This window comes from Meriones unguiculatus, chromosome 1 (genome assembly GCF_030254825.1).
Source record: "Meriones unguiculatus strain TT.TT164.6M chromosome 1, Bangor_MerUng_6.1, whole genome shotgun sequence".
NCBI classification, from domain to species: domain Eukaryota; kingdom Metazoa; phylum Chordata; class Mammalia; order Rodentia; family Muridae; genus Meriones; species Meriones unguiculatus.
Genome location: NC_083349.1, coordinates 127,540,775 through 127,557,817, shown reverse-complemented (window position 1 = coordinate 127,557,817; position 17,043 = coordinate 127,540,775). Strand labels below are relative to the sequence as shown.

The following is a 17,043-nucleotide window of genomic DNA, read 5'->3' as shown; positions in this document are numbered from 1 at the left end:
GTAGATTCCACAGGTAACAAGTACATAACTTATGGCTTTGAGAGCTTGTTCAGGGACATTAAAACCTTTGGGAAAGTATTTTTAGAACTATTTTAAGAGATAGCTGGCCCTTCTTTACCCAGAATAGGGACGACGTTACCAAAGGTCCCCTCACACTACTCCACCTGTTGTGTATCCTAAAATGTCACACATGTGAAGTTCTGGGTACTGGAGGCCACAGCAGACAGTTCCGTCAATACTCTGTGGTGCTGAGCCTGGAGTTCTACACAAATATGGGATGAAGGTAAGAAACAGAGGCTCAGAAGGTGACAGGCTTCCAGCAACCCCGAGTGTTAGTGGTCTGATAGCTCTGGTCCCTTCCTCTATAGTGGAGGGCATTAGCATGCTGGGAGTTGAGGGTGCTCCTGGGCCAGCACCGCCTTATCTCTTTCTCCTCCTCTTTGAGCCACATCGCTTCACCTATCTGGTGCTTGCTGCTGCTCCCTTCCTATTCCCTCCACTTCCTCCAGCTTTTTACTATGTAGTCCCGGCTGGCTTCGAACTCACAGAGATCTCCCTGCCTCTGTCTCCCAAGTATTGGAATTAGTGGCAAGTGCCACTCACCAGGCCCTCTCTTTTCTCCTTGCAGCCCCTCACTTGTCTGACCTCTTCCTGCACCCTCCCAGCTCTATGTCCTCGCTTGTAGGGGTTCTCTGTTTCATGCCATCTCTCTGAGCATCCTGATGCTCCCAACCTGTTTCTCTGTCCTCACTCATCTGCATTCTGAACCATCTCTGCATCCTTTATGTCCCTGGTCAGTCACCCCTGTCCTGCCTGGCTCTCTGTCACTCCTCTCCCACCCGCCCCAGTCACAATTGCCCCGGGAACGTCAGCCAGTGTGTGTTGCAGGCTCAGGCCGACTGGCCAAGCAGCCCAGTCCCGCCTGTGGCCCGCTGGGAGCCCGTGGGTTCTCGGCGGGTGTGCTGGGCAACTCCCCGTGCATGCTTCTGGGCATCCCGAGGCAATCGAGCTATGGCCATGGGGACGCGCAGGCCCTATCCGCTAGTGGACACCACGCCGGCCAAGACCATCTTGGTGTACCGCAACGGGGACCAGTTTTATGTGGGCCGCAAGTTTGTGTTCTCGCGGCGCCGAGTAGCCAACTTCGAGGCTCTGCTGGTGCAGCTGACGGAGCAGGTGGAGGTGCCCTTCGGTGTGCGGAGGCTCTACACGCCCACGCAAGGCCACCAGGTGCTCGGACTGGATGCGCTGCAGGCTGGTGGCAAGTACGTGGCTGCAGGCCGGGAGCGCTTCAAGAAGCTGGAGTAAGTGCACCCTGTGAGACCTCTTCCTACCCAGGCCTCTGCAGCAGCACGACCCACCCAGCTCTCTGCACGCAGCACACCTCACCCGGGACCTCACCCAGATCTCAGGAGCAACATATCCCACTGAGGGCCTCATCTAGGGCATTTGGCAGCAGGAGCCATTGTCTCTGGGAGCAATAGGCCACACACAGAATGTGGGGTTCAGAGAATCTGAGGGGTACAGATTAATTTGCATTATCCCAGGCACAATTTATTGCTATGAAATAGATGCATGGTATCTGCTGGTGAATTCAACACAGAGAAGCATTTAAGCTTCCTTTCCTTCACTTTTAGGTTAACGACATGTGAAATTGGGCTCCAATCTGCTGAACAAAACTATGTAAGGGGGCCTTAGATTCTATAACTGCTGAGCAAGTGAGCAGTTAAAATTAGTAGCCACCAGATGATAAGATTCTAATTGTGTCACTGGCAAACAATTGTAAGTGAAGCTAGCAGTCCTGGAGTTTCTCCTCCAGTGATGACCAGGGGCTTGAAAGGTTTTCCTTCACCAAGTAGGGAGAGGCTGTGACAGGCCAAGGCAGGAGGTGGGAGAGAGGCAGTTAAGGCCCAGTGAGAGGACAAGGACCCTCTCTGAGTGGGACTGACTCCGGGCAACTTTGGGCAAACCAGATCTCAGAGTTCACGTTCTTATCAGTGAAGCAGGCTGGAGAGTGCCCACCTCATAGCACTACCTTAGGGGTTAGGTAAATGTCCTTCTTTAAAGTACCTGCACCCAGGGCCACTTTACAGCTTCCTCTCCCTCAGTGACCACCAGCCCCAGCAGGCTTCACATACCGCTGGCTTGCTGAGGGACTTTGCTGGATCCTGAGGGACTTTGCTCTCTCTCTGCTCTGCTTCTGTGCTCTTGGCAGAGCAACCCTGAACAGCACATAGCACTCTGTTTTGGTGTCTCAATTTTATAGATTAATGTTTGCATTTTGTAAAATGTAATGGTAGTGGGTTGTCTTCTTTGGGGGACTACTGTTTATGAGAAAAATAGGAAAGCCAGAATCTTAGAACACATGAGCTTGGAAAAAATGGAGCACATGAGCCTTTTAGGAAGTTTGATGGACAGGCCTGTGGCTGGAGGCAGGGAGGGGCAGAATCGCAGGCTGTGCAGCCACGGGCTGAGATTTGCCTGGTCCGCACAGTTTGAAAGAGCTGAGCATGAACTTTTCTCTTTCTCTTTTGGGTTTTTGAGACAGAGTTTCTCTGTGTAACACTGCTATCCTAGTACTCAATTTGTAGACCAGACTGTCCTTGAACTCAGAGATCTGCCTGCCTCTGCCTCTCAAGTACTGGGATTAAAGGTGTGTGCCAGCATGCCCAGGTTCTTGTTTTTTAAAAAAAGGGAGGGGGTGGGGATCTGGAGTGATGGCTCAGAATTTAAGAATACTTCTAAGTTTAAGAGGACTCTGGTTCATTTCCCAGAACTTACATGGTGGCTCAGAGCTACCTATAACTCCAATTTTAGCCTCTGAGGGCATAGGGCGTGCATGTGTAACACATACATGCATGCACTCATCCATACACATAAAATAAACATAAATTAAAACAACCACCAAAAGGACCGACATCCTGTCTACCTTAGACAAGGACTCACCATCCTGCTGGTGACTGCACCCATGGTTTCCTAATCACCTACTTGTGGAGACTCATCTCTTCTCTGCCTTGCCTGGAGAGGGGTTAAGTTTGGTAACTTGAGTCTGTGACGAATACTTATTTCTTTTCCCCCCACCTACCAACTCTCAGCTAATCCTCCTCTGCATATGGCTAAAACTATAAAGATTGGCAACAACAGAATTTTTTAAAAGTAAATAAGGAGACTTAGAGATGAATCTTCCGCTACTCTGCATTACCATTTAAAACCTGCTTTTATTCTGTGGGCACACAGGAGGTTCTTTGAAAGTCCTAAGGTTCAAAAGTTCTGGTAAAATGAGGACGTATCTGAAGCCCTGTGAATGAGTGTGGAAGTTCTCACTTTCAGAGTCTGGGCTCTGCTCTCTGCTGGCCGTCAGTGCTGTTTCATCACAGTAATAGTAACCAGAAGATAAATTGGAAACAGGATCATGGGGCATTGCTGTGACAGACCTCACCATGTGTTTTTGGGAGGAGTGTGGAAGGACTTCAGGATTCTGGGCAAGAAAAGGCATTGAGCCTACAGAGCTTGATGGACTGTTCTGTGGGAGCTTGGAAGATAATGCTGAGAATGCAGATGATGGAAGCCTACCTCGTGAAGTTCCAGAGGGAAGTTTGAGAGTTACTTAAAAGCCCCCTGCTATTTGAGCTAAGAATTTGTGGTTCTGGTTAGACCAGAACCACTGAAGTAAAACCTTTGCTTTATGGGGACAGTTGATGGTGGTCAGCTGGAGCTAAAAAATAATTGGTGATTAAGAAGAGACCAGCATGCCCCTTCCCCTCCCAGCTCGATAACCTTCCCTCTGGAGGAAGCCTGCCAGCCCCAGGATCATCCAGGCCTGCAGTTCTTCAGGAAGAGCCAGGTTAGAGTGTGTCCAGCTTTTTTCCTGCCAGTAGAGGAACATCCAGGCCTGCAGGTCCACAGAAACACACAACCAGAAGAAGTGACCAGCCTGCAATTCCCTGAGCTCCACTATCAGGCCTGAGGCTCAGCCTGCCTCCCTAAGGAGCCCTGCCATTGTCAGGAACATCCAGACAACACCAGGGACAACCAGCTGGCATAAGGCCAGTGTAAGAACATCCAACAAGAGCCAGGGCAACATGGAATCATCAAAACCTAGCTTGCTTACTACAACAACCCTGGACACTCTGACGCAGTGGAAACAAAAGAAGACAACCTTAAATCCAACCCTATAACCATGGTAGAGGGCTTAAAAGAAGATAAAAATAATCTCTTAAAGAAATACAGGAAAATTCAATGACAGGTGAAGGAAATGAACGAATTCCTTAATAATATACAGGAAAATACTATTAAACAAATGAAGGAAATGAATAAGACTGTTCAAGACCTGAAAAAATGGAAATAGAAACAATAAAACACAAAATGAGGCAATCCTGGAGATGGAAAAGAAAACAGGAAGAAAACAGGAATTACACACACAAACATAACCAACAGACTACAAGAGACGGAAGAGAGACTCTCAGATATAGATAGAAGATACAATTAAAGAAATCTATACATCAGTCAAAGAAAACGTTAAGTCTAAAAAGTTCCTGACACAAAACATCTAAGAAATCGAACACTATGAAAGGACCAACATAAGAATAATAGGAATAAAAGAAGAAGACTCTCCAGCTCCAAGGCCCAGAAAATATTTTAACAAAGTTATAGAAGAAAACTTCTCCAATCTAAAGAAAGAGGTGCCTATAAACATACAAGAAGCTTACTGGACACCAAATAGATTGGATGAAAAAAGAAAATCCTCCAGCCACATAATAAAACACTAAACATACAGAACAAAGAGAATATTAAATACTGCAAGGAAAAAGAGGCCAAGTCCTATAAAGGTGGACCTACCTCCTCCCAGTCCTACCCTCTCTCCCACATCTCCTTTTTTCTATTCCTCAGAATAGGGGAGCTCCCCCCCCCCCACCAGACAACCTAGCTCATCCAGTTATATGAGGACTGAGTTCATCTTCCTCCTCTGTGGCCTTGTAAGGAAGTTCCATCAGGGGGAAGTGATAAAAAAAAAAAAAAAAAGCAGGCAACATAGTCTGTGTCAGAGATATCCCCCACTCCTTTAACTAGTAGGTTGACATGAAGCCTAAGATCTCCATTGGACTTATCTTTTTGGGGTCTGTGCATTGTAGTATGCCTATCCTGTACTATATGACTAAAATCCACTTGTGAGTATACACCATGTGTGTCTTTCTGGGTCTGTGTTAGCTTACTCAGGATGGTCTTTTCTAGTTCCATCCATTTACCTGCAAATTTCATGATTTCCTTGTTTTGGCTGAGTAGTATTTCATTGTGAAAAATGTACCACAGTTTCTTTATCCACTCTTTGGTTGAGGGAAATCTAGGTTGTTTCCAGGTTCTGAGTATTACAAATAAAGCTGATATGAACATGGTTGAGCAAATGTCCTTGTTGTATGATGGAGCATCTTTCAGCATATGCTCAGGAGTGGTATAGCTGGGTCTTGAGGTATGGCTATTCTCAGTTTTCTATTCCCAGTACCAAATTGGTTTCCAAAGTGGTTGTATAAGTTTGCACTCCCATCAGCAATGGAGGAGAGTTCCCCTTTCTCCACATCCTCACCTGCATGTGTTTGATCTTAGCCATTCTGACAAATATAAGATGGAATCTGAGTCATTTTGATTTGCATTTCCCAGTTGACTAAGGACATTGAGCATTTCTTTAAGTGCTTCTCTGACATTTGAGATTCTTCTCTTAAAGATTCTGTTTAGTTCTTTATCCCATTTTAAAATTGGATTATGTGATTTGTTGGTGTTTAATTTCTTGAATTCTTTATATATTCTGGATTTTAGCCCTTTATCAGATGCAGGATTGGTAAAGACCTTTTCCCAATCTGTAGCCTGCCATTTCATCCTATTGATAGTGTCCTTTTCAAGAGGTCCTATTATTATTTGCTATTTGCAGATGATATGATAGTATACATAAGTGACCCCCAAAATTCCACCAGAGAACTCCTGTAACTGATAAACTCCTTCAGCAAAGTGGCTGGATACTAGATTACAATGACAACCGGGCTGAGAAAGAAATAAGGGAAACCACACCCTTCACAATAGCCACAAATAATATTAAGTATAGGAGGGGCAACTCTAACCAAAGAAGTAAAAAACCTATATGACAAAAACCTCAAGTCTCTGTAGAAAGAAACTGAAGAAGATATTAGAAGATGAAAATATCTCCCATGCTCATGAATTGGTAAGATTAACCTAATAAAAATGACCATCTTACCAAATTTAATCTACAGATTCAATGCAATCCCCATCAAAATACCAACACAATTTTTCACAGACCTTGAAAAACCAATTCTAAACTTCATATGGTAAAACAAAAAACTCAGAATAGTGAAAAAAAAAATCCTATACAATAAAAAAATTCTGGAGGTATCTCTATATCTGATCCCAAGCTATACTGCAGAACAATAGTAATAAAAACTGCATGGTACTGGCATAAAAATAGGCTAGTTGATCAATGAAACAAAATTGAAGACCCAGAAATAAACACACACACTTATGTACACCCGATTTTTTAACAAAGGAGCCAAAACCATACAATAAAAAAAGACAGAATCTTTAACAAGCAGTACTGGCCTAACTGGATGCCAACATGTAGAAAAATTCAAATAGATCCATATTTATCACCCTGCACAAAACTCAAGTTCAAGCGGATCAAAGACCTCAACATAAAACCAGATACACTAAATCTGCTAGAGAAGAAAGTAGGTAAGAACCTTGAACTCAATTGGCACAGGAGACAATTTTCTGAACAAAATGCCAACAGATCAGGCTTTCAGTTTCTGTTAAAACTGAACAGGTGTATTACAGACACTAAGAGACCACAGATGTCAGCCGTGACTACTATACCCAGAAAATAATTTTAATCACCATAGATGGAGAAAAAAAGATATTTCACTACAAAAACAAATTTAAACAATATCTATCCACAAATCCAGCCCTATAGAAGATACTAGAAGGAACACTCTAACACAAGGAGGCTAGCTACACTCAGGAAAACACAGTAAATAAATAACCCCATATCAGCAAAACCAAAAGAAGGGAAGACATGCACTCTACACACAAACACTTTACCACCACCAACATCAAAATAAAAAGAATTAACAATCATCAGCCATTAATATCTCTCAACATCACTGGACTCAATTTCCCAATAAAAAGACACAGACTAACAGAAGGGGTGCAAAAACAGGATCCACCATTCTTCTGTATGCAAGAAACACACTATAACAAAGTTAGACATTATCTCAGAATAAAAGGCTGGAAAAAGGTTTTCCAAGCAAACGGACCTAAGATGCAAGCTGGAGTAGCCATTTTACTATCTATTAAAATAGATTTCCAACTAAAATTAATCAAAAGAGATGCAGAAGGATACTTCATACTCATCAAAGGAAAAATCCACCAAGATGATGTCTCAATTCTGAACAACCACACCCCAAATGCAAGGACATCCACACTCATAAAAGAAACCTTACTAAAACTTAAATCACACATCAAACCCCCACATTAATTGTGGGAGACTTCAGTACCCCACTCTCACCAATGGAGAGATTGAGACAGAAATTAAACAGAGAAATAAGGAAACTAACAGATGTCACGAATGAAATGGACCTAACAGATACTTACAGAACATTTTACCCAAACACAAAAGAACACACATTCTTCCCAGCACCTCATGAAACCATCTCCAAAATTGACCATATAGTCAATCGCAAAGCAAGTTCATAGTGCTAGATATGGTCATAATGTGGAGAGTTCTCATACTAGCAATTTAAAAGCACACCTAAAAGCTCCAGAAAAAAAGAAAAAAAGAGTCAAACACACCCAAGAGGAGTAGATGGCAGAAAACAATCAAACTCAGGGCTGAAATCAATACCTTAGAAACAGAGAACAATAAAAAGAATCAATGAAACCAAAAGCTGGTTCTTTGAGAACAAGATAGACAAACCTCTAGCCAAACTAACTAAAAGGCACAGAAACAGTATTAAAATTAACAAAATTATATATGAAAAAGTAATAGAACAACAGACACCAAGGAAACCCAAAGAATCATTAAGTCTTACTTCAAAAGCCTGTATGACAAAAAAATTGGAAAATCTAAAGAAAATGGACAGTTTTCTTGAAAAGTTTCACTTACCAAAGTTAAATTAAGATCATGCAAACAATTTAAACAGTCCTATAGCCCCCAAGGAAATACAAGCAGTCATCAAAAGTCTCCTAACTTCAAAAAGCCCGGGGTCAGATGGTTTTACTGCAGAATTCTACCAGATTTTCAAAGAAGAGGTTGTACCAATACTATTCAAACTATTCCACAAAATAGAAACAGAAGGAACATTTCCAAAGTCACTAGATGAGGCCACAGTCACCTATACAATAAAAGAACTGGAGTTATCTCCATTCCTGATTTCAAGCTGTACTACAGAGAAATAGTAATAAAAAACTGCATGGTACTGGCATATAAACCGACTGGTTGATCATTGCAATTTAATTTAAGAACAAGAAATAAACTCACATGCCTATGTATATTTGATTTTTGACAAAGAAACCAAAATTATATAATGAAAAAAAAAACAAAAACAAAAACAAAACATCTTTAACAAATGGTGCTGGTCTAATGGAATGTCTACATTTAGAAAAGTGCAAACAGATCTATATTTATCACCCTGCAAAAAAACTCAAATCCAAGTGGATCAAAGATCTCAACATAAAACCAGATACACTAAATCTAATAGAAGAGAAAGTGGAGAACAGCATTGAACTATACAATTAAAAGTTGTACAGGAGAAAACTTTCTGAACAGAACACCAACAGCTCAGGCATCAAGATCAACAATAAATGTGACCTCATGAAACTGAAAAACTTCTGTAAGGCAAAGGATAGTGTCAATAGTACGAAACGGCAGTCTACAGATCAGGAAAAGATCTTTACCAACCCTACAACTGACAGAGGGCTAATATCCAAAATATATAAAGAACTCAAGAAATTCAACACCAACAAACGAAATAATCCAATTAAAAATGGGGTACAGAGACAAACAGAGGAATCTTGAATGTCTGAGAAGCACTTAATGAAATGCTCAGTGTCCTTAGTCATCAGAAAAATGCAAATCAACACAACCCTGAAATTTCATCTTATAACCAATGACTAAGATAAACTCAACTGACAGCACATGCTGGTGAGGATGTAGAGAAAGGGGAACACTCCTACATTGCTGGTGGGAGTGCAAATTTGTACAACCACTGTAGAAATTAATATGGAGGTTTCCTAGAAAATTGGGAACAGCTCTAACTCAAGACACAGCTATACCACCCCCCTGGGTGTATACCCAAAAGATACTTCACCATATCACAAGAACACTTGATCCTGTATGTTCATAACAGCTTTATTTGTAATAGCCAGAAACTGGAAACAACCTAAATGGCCCTCAACTGAAGAATGGATAAAGAAAATGTGGTCCATTTATATAATGGAATACTACTCAGCTATTGAAAATAAAGGCATCATGCAATTTGCCGGCAAATGGATGGGACTAGAAAAGATCATCCTGAGTGAGGTATCCCAGATCCAGAAAGACATGAATGATATATAATCATGTAGAAGTGGATATTAGCCATAAAGTACAGACATAACCATACTTCAGTGCACACCCCCAAAGAAGCCAAGGAGGGCCCAAGGGAGGATGCTTGAATCTTAGAAGAGGAAATAAAACAGACATCTAAAGTAGATGGAGGAAAGGAACTGTGTGGGAGAGGGGTGGGTAGGGCAAAGGAATGAGGATTAGGTGTGGGGAGAGTGGGGCTGGGTCAGGGAGAAAGCCTGGGAGGGAGAACAGAAATTTTTTGGAGATCACTTCCGGGACAGGGGAGGTGCCCATGAGTCTATGCAGGTGACTTTAGCTGAGACTTCTAGCAGCGGGGGTTAAGGAGCCTGAAATCACCATCTCCTGTACATAGGTGGGACTTCCAGTGCAGGAATGGGGACACAACCCACCCATAAATCCTTTGATCCAAAAATTGTCTTACCTATAAGAACTCATGAAGATAAAGATAGAGCAGAGATGAGGGAATGACAAACCAATGACTAGCTCAACTTGGGACCCACCCCATGGGCAAGAGCCAACCCCTGACACTATTAATGACACTCTGCTATGCTTGCAAACAGGAGCCTAGCATAATTGTCTTTTGAGAGGCTCATTCAACAGCTGATGGAAGCAGATGCAGAGACCCACAGGCAACTAATTGGCCAAGCTTGGGGAGTTCTGTGGAAGAGTGGGAGGAAGTATAGACGGAGCCAGGGAGGTCAAGGACACCAGAAGAAGACCTACAAAGTAAACTAAGCTGCGTCCATGGGGGCTCACAGAGACTGAATCACCAACCTAATAGCATGCATAGGTTGAAACTAGAGCCCCTGTACATACGGAGCAGATGTGAAGCTTGGTCCACATGTGGGTCTCCTCACAATGGGAATAGGGGCTGTCTCTAATGCTGTTGCCTCACTCTGGATCCCTTTCCAATAGCTGGGCTGCCTCAGTGGGAGAGAATGTGCTTAGTTCTGCTCTGACTTGAGGTGCCAGGGGTGGTAACCCATGGCGGCCCTCCCTTCTCTGAGAAGAAGGAGAGGGGTAATGGGATGTGAGAGTGGGATTGGAAGAAGAGGAGGGAGGGAGCTGGGATTAGGCTTGCAAAGAGATTAAATAAATAAATAAATAAATAAATAGGGAGAAAAGCAAGAGACCAGCATTATTGAGGTGAAATCTTCTGGGAAGTGTTTCCTCGTAGTCAACACGCAGAAACTGTTACAAAGGCAGCCAAGGTTGTACCTTGCAGTGACTGCTGAACTTGGTAATGTGTAAGGGTCACCCAGGTGGCACTGGTTTTGAAGGCATGAAGGGATCATGGAGCGTAGCTGAAGCTTGGAACTGCGAGAGGCCAAGAGAAACTATTGGTGAAAGTACAGCCCTGTTGCAGCAGGCCCCAGCATTTTTGAAAATGCTAGAATCATTGGATGATTGCAAAGAAGAGCAGCATTATGGTGGAATGGAGCCTGCCTGAGCCTAAAAGCCAGGCTGTGTGTGCTGTAGAGGACAGAGCCCGAGACCGTGACTCAGGCCCTTTGGAGGAGTCCGAAGATCATGAGTGAATCCCAGACATTGGTCACTGAGTGATTGTTGAAGTTGGCTTTTGCTTTGATCTTTACATGAACTCATAGTTGAGAGACTTTGAATTTTTAATAAAAAATTTTGTATCTTTAAAGACATTGGGTATTTTAAAGAGACCGAACTTAAAATGTGATTGAATTTGTAATGACTGTGGGACTTCTAAAGTTATTTATGTTTTATATTGTGATATTAATGTTAACTTGGGGATAAAGGAGAAGGAGGTTCTAATTGAAAAGTGATGTGTTTGTGTGTCAAGTTGACAGGGGCAGTTGTGCTGGTGAGTTTTATGTTAATTTGACACAACTGGACTCATTGGAGAGAAGGGAATCCCAATGGAAAAATGCCTCCTATGTAAAATCTGGCTGTAGGCAAGTCTGTAGGTCATTTTCTTAATTAGTGACTGATGTGGGAGGGCCCTATTGTGGGTGGGGCCATCCCTGGGCTGTTGGTCCTGAGTTCTATAAGAAAGCAGGCTGAGCAAGCCATGGGGAGCAGGTCAGTAAGCAGTAGCTTTCCATGGTGTCTGTATCAACTCCTGCCTCCAGGCTCCTTGCCCTGCTTGGGTTCCTGCTTCACTGCTTTTCTTGATGAACTGATATATAGAACTATGAGTGAAATAAGCCATTTATCCCCCAACTTGCTTTTGTCATGGTGTTTCATTACAGCAATAGTAACCCTAAGGAGGACAGGTAGAAACATTGAGGAGGAGCACAGAATCCTGTTCCTTTAGTGACCTGTTTGAAATGGTCCCCTTAAACAGTCACTTGTTAGGGCTGGAGACAGGTTTTCAAGTTTCAGGGCTGCACTCAAGGGAGGGTGGTGTGTGAGGATGTCCTGTCACTTTCTCTGAGCTATTTCCTCTATAGGTGGAGATGACCACAGTGCTTGTGTGCTGTTCATCCCAGTCCTTGGAGCTAGTGACACAAATGTAACAAGTTCTAGGTCAGCCTGTACTGCAGAGTCAGACCATCTCAAAAACCTAAGACCAAACCAACCAGCCAACCAGCCAACCAACCAACCAACTAACCATTACCAACATCACCACAAACTCACAAGGCTCACAAATTATATAATTATTTTTCTTTAAAATATTAAAAAGATTTATTTATTCTTTTAAAAAGAATGTGTGTGAGTGTTTTGCCTGCATTTTATCTGTATACCATTTGCATGCCTGGTGTCTGCAAAGGCCAGAAGAGGGCCCTTGGATCCTGTGGAACTGAAGTTACAGATGGTGTGAGCTACTGTGTGGGTCCTGAGAACTGAACCTGGGTTCTCTGGAAGAGCAGTGAGTGTTCTTTATCACCAAGCCATCTCTCCAGCTTTAGAGCATTCATTCTTTCCTTTTCTCTTTCTTTCTCCCCCTCCCCCAAGGCAAGGTTTCTCTGTGTAGTCTTGGCTGTCCTGGAACTCACTCTGTAGAACAGGCTGGCCTTGCAAGGAGATCAGCTTACCTCTGCCTCCCAGGCTCTGGGATTAAAGGTGTGAGCCGCCTGGCTAAATCATTGTTTCAAAGGTCACTCTAATGAGTACATTCACACGAGGGAGAGTCATGCCATTGGGGAGAGTTCCACAGGGCAAGGTCAGTCAACAGAACTGGAAGTGTCCCACATCACATTCTGATTTGGGTTTATTTATGACTTGTGGGGTTGTCTGCTTTATTGCTGACATGGGCTCCTATGGGCGGAGGTGCCAGGCTTCAGCGTGAACGTTGTCTTTCCAACCGTGATTTTTTTCTTCTTTTGTATTTTTTTTCAGCTATATTCATATCGTTCCCAGAAAACCTACAAAGATGAGGAAATTGAAGGAAGTAAGTGTTTGAGACTAACTCATAAGAAAACTAAATTAGGCCGCTTTGGGAACAGGTTTCTAACTTCTTTAAGCTTTTTGTGAACCATCATGGGGCTTTAGTGTTTTCCCCATTTCCTGTTTCCTGTTTCGTTATGTCTATTTTAATTTGTGTTCCCTCCTGTTGTACAAGGAGGCATCTCTTAGGGGAACCTCTTTCACACCCCCTCTCTTTCCCTGCAGGATATACTATTACTTCCTACCGGGAATCTCTTGCTAGCTTGATGAGGGCTGATGACTTCTCTGAGTAGTTTTTGTTAGTGAGCAGCATTTTGGCTTAGAGAGGGATCAGTGGAGGTTTCCACACTTGGTGTCAGGCTGATGGGGAAGATGCTTTAGGTGGTAGCTGGGCACATCATCATTCCCTCCACAGTGCAGGAAGGAAGCTTGCTTGCTTCCTTCCTGCACTCTCCTTTTCTGAAGACCTGGCTCCCTCCCCTCAGGCTGGCCCAGAGGCTGCATTATCACTAATCAAGCATTGAATTGGACCAGTAGGGAACGCACTGGGTAACTGTGGTGAACCCCCGTCTGATCAAACCTAGGTTGAATCCCTCCAACCCTCTCTAGCCTTGCTTTTCCCCTGGGGTTCATCGCTTTCTTCTCTCCCAAACCCATCTCCCACTTACTGTTTTCTCAATGGCCTTCATTAGTGCCTGGCAGGGAGGGGATTATCACCAACCCAGGAATGGCTGGGTCTCATTTGCCTACCTCCTCATTTTTTAAAAAGGGCGTAATTGAAGGGGTTCCGGAGAATGAAATCCCTCTAAGAACATTGTCACTGTAGTGTGGGTGTCCCTCAGCATGCACTTTCCTCCTGTTGGGGAAAAGAGAGGCTTCAGCTACTTGGTGATGATTACGGCGATGGGGGCACAGCAGGGCTGAGCAGTGAACTCCTGCTTCCTTCTTAGCCTCCCAGAGGGGACTTTACAACGCATATTCAATTGTCTCAGTCATATAACTCATCATTAAAAAAATGTCTTTGTGTGTGTATATCTGTATGCACTAGTATGCACTAGTGTGGGCATGTGCATGCCACAGCATGCGTGACAGTACAGGTGTAAAGGTTATTGAGTGTTCTCACCTTCCACCTTATTTGAGGTAAGGTCACTTAGCCTCTGAGTGACCCATGCTGGCCGACTGCAGGGATTTTGGGGATTTTCATCTCTGCCTCCCATATCACTGTAGGAACACTGCGGTTACGGATGTGCATTCTCCTGCAACCCAGCATTTGTGTGGGTTCTGGGTGTTCGAACTCAGATTCTCACCCTTGCGCAGTAAATGCTTTACCCACTGAGCCATCTCCCCAAGTCCCAGGACTTGTCATTTTTAAGGAAAAAGAATGGAAACATTTCCTAAAAGGTGAACACTGAAGCCCACATAGCCTGACTCCTGCAGGAGGCCCAGCAACACTTGGCCTGTGTGCTCCCCGGGAGTCCTCAGTGCCATGCACAGCCAGGGACACGGCTGCAAAAGCCAGTGTCTTCCAAGATCTGCCTCTCCCCTCTAGGAGATGGCATGCTGACCAGTGAGTTTTGACCTGTCTCAACTTCCTGACCTCGCTGCTTCAGGGTGGTTGACCTTGTGAGACTCCTCTATGTTTTTCGAAAAGGAGGAAGAAGTTTGATTGCAGGGAATTGCAGGGAAGGGCATACAAAGTGATCTTGGCGTGACCCAGTGTGACCTTTTTCGTTGATTTTTTTAGACTTGTTTATTTCATTCTGTATATGTGAATGCTCTGCTTGCATGTATGTATGTGCACCATGTGTGTGCCTGGTGTCTGCAGAGTTCAGAAGAGGGTGTCTTGCCCCTTGGAACTAAGGTTAAGGATGGTTGTGAGCTGCCATGTGGGTGCTAGGACAAGTACTCTTAACTGCTGAGCTGTGTCTTCAGCTCTATGACCTTCCTTCTTTACAAATGAGGCAAGAGGGCCAGGTGATACAGCTCAGATTTAGAAAACACGCTTAGCATGAAGGAAACCTGGGGTTTAAGCCACCAGGAATGGTTTGTCACTATAGTCCCAGCATTCTGAGGGGTGGAAGCAGGAAGACTTGGGGTCAAAGCTGGCCTCAGCTATGTAGTTCATTTGAGACCAGCCTGTGTTAAATGAGAAGAACAAGAACTGTGCAAACCATGGCACACTCCATGAAACCCTCATGGTCTCTGGCACCTATGCATCTTTGACATTAATTGCTCAGACAGTAGTTTAGACATCTGATGTTTAGTGATAGAGCTTTCTTAATGGACACGCCACCACCTTTCCACATGCACATTGGGGCATTATTGCTCATTATTAGGTGTCTTTCTGGATGTGATTATGTAAGTGTGTCTCTCCTTGGCACTAGAGTCTTTTTGGTTTAGGCTTTGCATGGCAAGAGATGCTTGGATATTTTTGGAGGTCAGGCAGACAGCATGAGAACAGGTAAAGGGCAGAGGACTTGCAGCACAATGACAACAAACTGTCAGGCAATTGCCAAGGTGTATTTTCCCTCCGTTCCATTCCCTCTGAAAGCCCTGATGTGGAGAAGGCATTTGTTACTGTGACTGCTTCATACTCATGAAGACCAGGCAGAGGAATGCTAAGCACATGAGCCTCATGTTACACTAGTAAGAGCCAGAGCCACCACACCAGGGGTCCCTGAGCCGGGTGTCCATTGTTCTGAGCCCAGTGCTCATGGCTATGAACCGTGAGGACACACCTGTGGGTAGCTTTTCATGGCAACAGTTTTCGAAGCCGTGTGTTCCTGGGAAGACTGTATAATCAATCTGGTTGTCACCTGGCTATTTTGTGGGGTTGTCTTAGAAATTAGTAGTGCTGTTTTATAGGACTGAGTGCAGGTCTTGGAGCCAGTCGGCAACTGCAGCTGCCACATGTGAGAAATAGTCACCCTCAGGTCCTCCGTCTAAGCTTAGTTTCCCTACCGTGGGCAGTAGGTCTATGAGTAATGTGTGGGACTTATGGGCTATGACAAGTCTGAGTGAGACTGTCTTCTCCATCAGACAGTAACAGCCACATTTGTCACACTCATCAAGGACATGATTACATGGAGTACTGGGAACAAGAATCCGGAGCGTGCAGTTAATAGCTGCAGTTATTTAATTAGGCAGGTGCTATCAGGGTTAATGAGTCATTAACACATCAGACGAGCAATTAGCCTATTGTTTCCATTGTTGTATGCAACCAAGCAGAAAGCCATTCCTAGGGTGTCTATACCCAGTAGAATTTCTCAGAGTGCAATTTCTGCTGTTCCGTTTTTTAGACCAGGTCTTTAAAGGCATGCCCATTGCTGATACTCACGGCACTGAGCTTTCCCACTGGAGCACGCAGGTATGCATCATTTTATATGCAACACAACAGAGCAACAGTGGACGTGCGCATGCTTTCTGCAGCCTTCACTGGCCTCCCCTGACTCTGGATCCTTTTCCCAATACTAGAGCTGTGTGCTCATCCTCGTACCTTTTTCTCATCCACTGTCCATTCAGCTTCATTGGTAATTACCACAGTCCCTTGGAGGCTACTTACTGGTCAGCATTAGGGTTATTCTGTTCCAGGACTTATTACCCCAAGAAGGCTCACACTTGAAAGGACGGTGTAAGCCATGAAACAAGAAAACCAGGAGCAATATGAAGGCTGAGTCATTGCAATCTCTCTCTTCCGTATACTTAGCTTTATAAACACAGGCCGGTCCAGCTCTCACACCTCATCACAAAGCTCCATTAGGCAATCAATGGCTGTTAACACAGAGACTCACAACTGGTCAAAGTGCAGGGAATAAGTGACTATGGAGTGCTCAGAGCCCTACATGGGAATTACTATCACACTCCCAACTCCCAAGAGTTGTTAAGAGCCAGAGCTCAGAGCTCAGGGAATATTGCTGCAAAATAACGTTTTTCTTGACATAGTAAGAACACTGCACTCACGAGTTCACAGTAGCCATGGTTGGTAGCACAAGACTTGTACAAGATGGAGGCAGTCAGCATTGCAGCATAGAGAGGGAAGGGAGGGGAGAGGCGTG

The 17,043-nt window shown here is 44.1% G+C and overlaps 1 protein-coding gene across 1 annotated transcript in view; it reads left to right on the top strand.

Annotated features, from left to right (window-relative positions):
• Positions 1-1,017: 1,017 nt before the first annotated feature.
• Positions 1,018-17,043, top strand: part of Dcdc2c (doublecortin domain containing 2C) — a 118,066-nt gene continuing 102,040 nt past the window's right edge. The window contains exons 1-2 of the mRNA XM_021661923.1: positions 1,018-1,304; positions 12,941-12,992. Of these exons, the coding sequence (XP_021517598.1) occupies positions 1,018-1,304; positions 12,941-12,992 (339 nt within the window). The remainder of the gene's footprint in view (positions 1,305-12,940; positions 12,993-17,043) is intronic.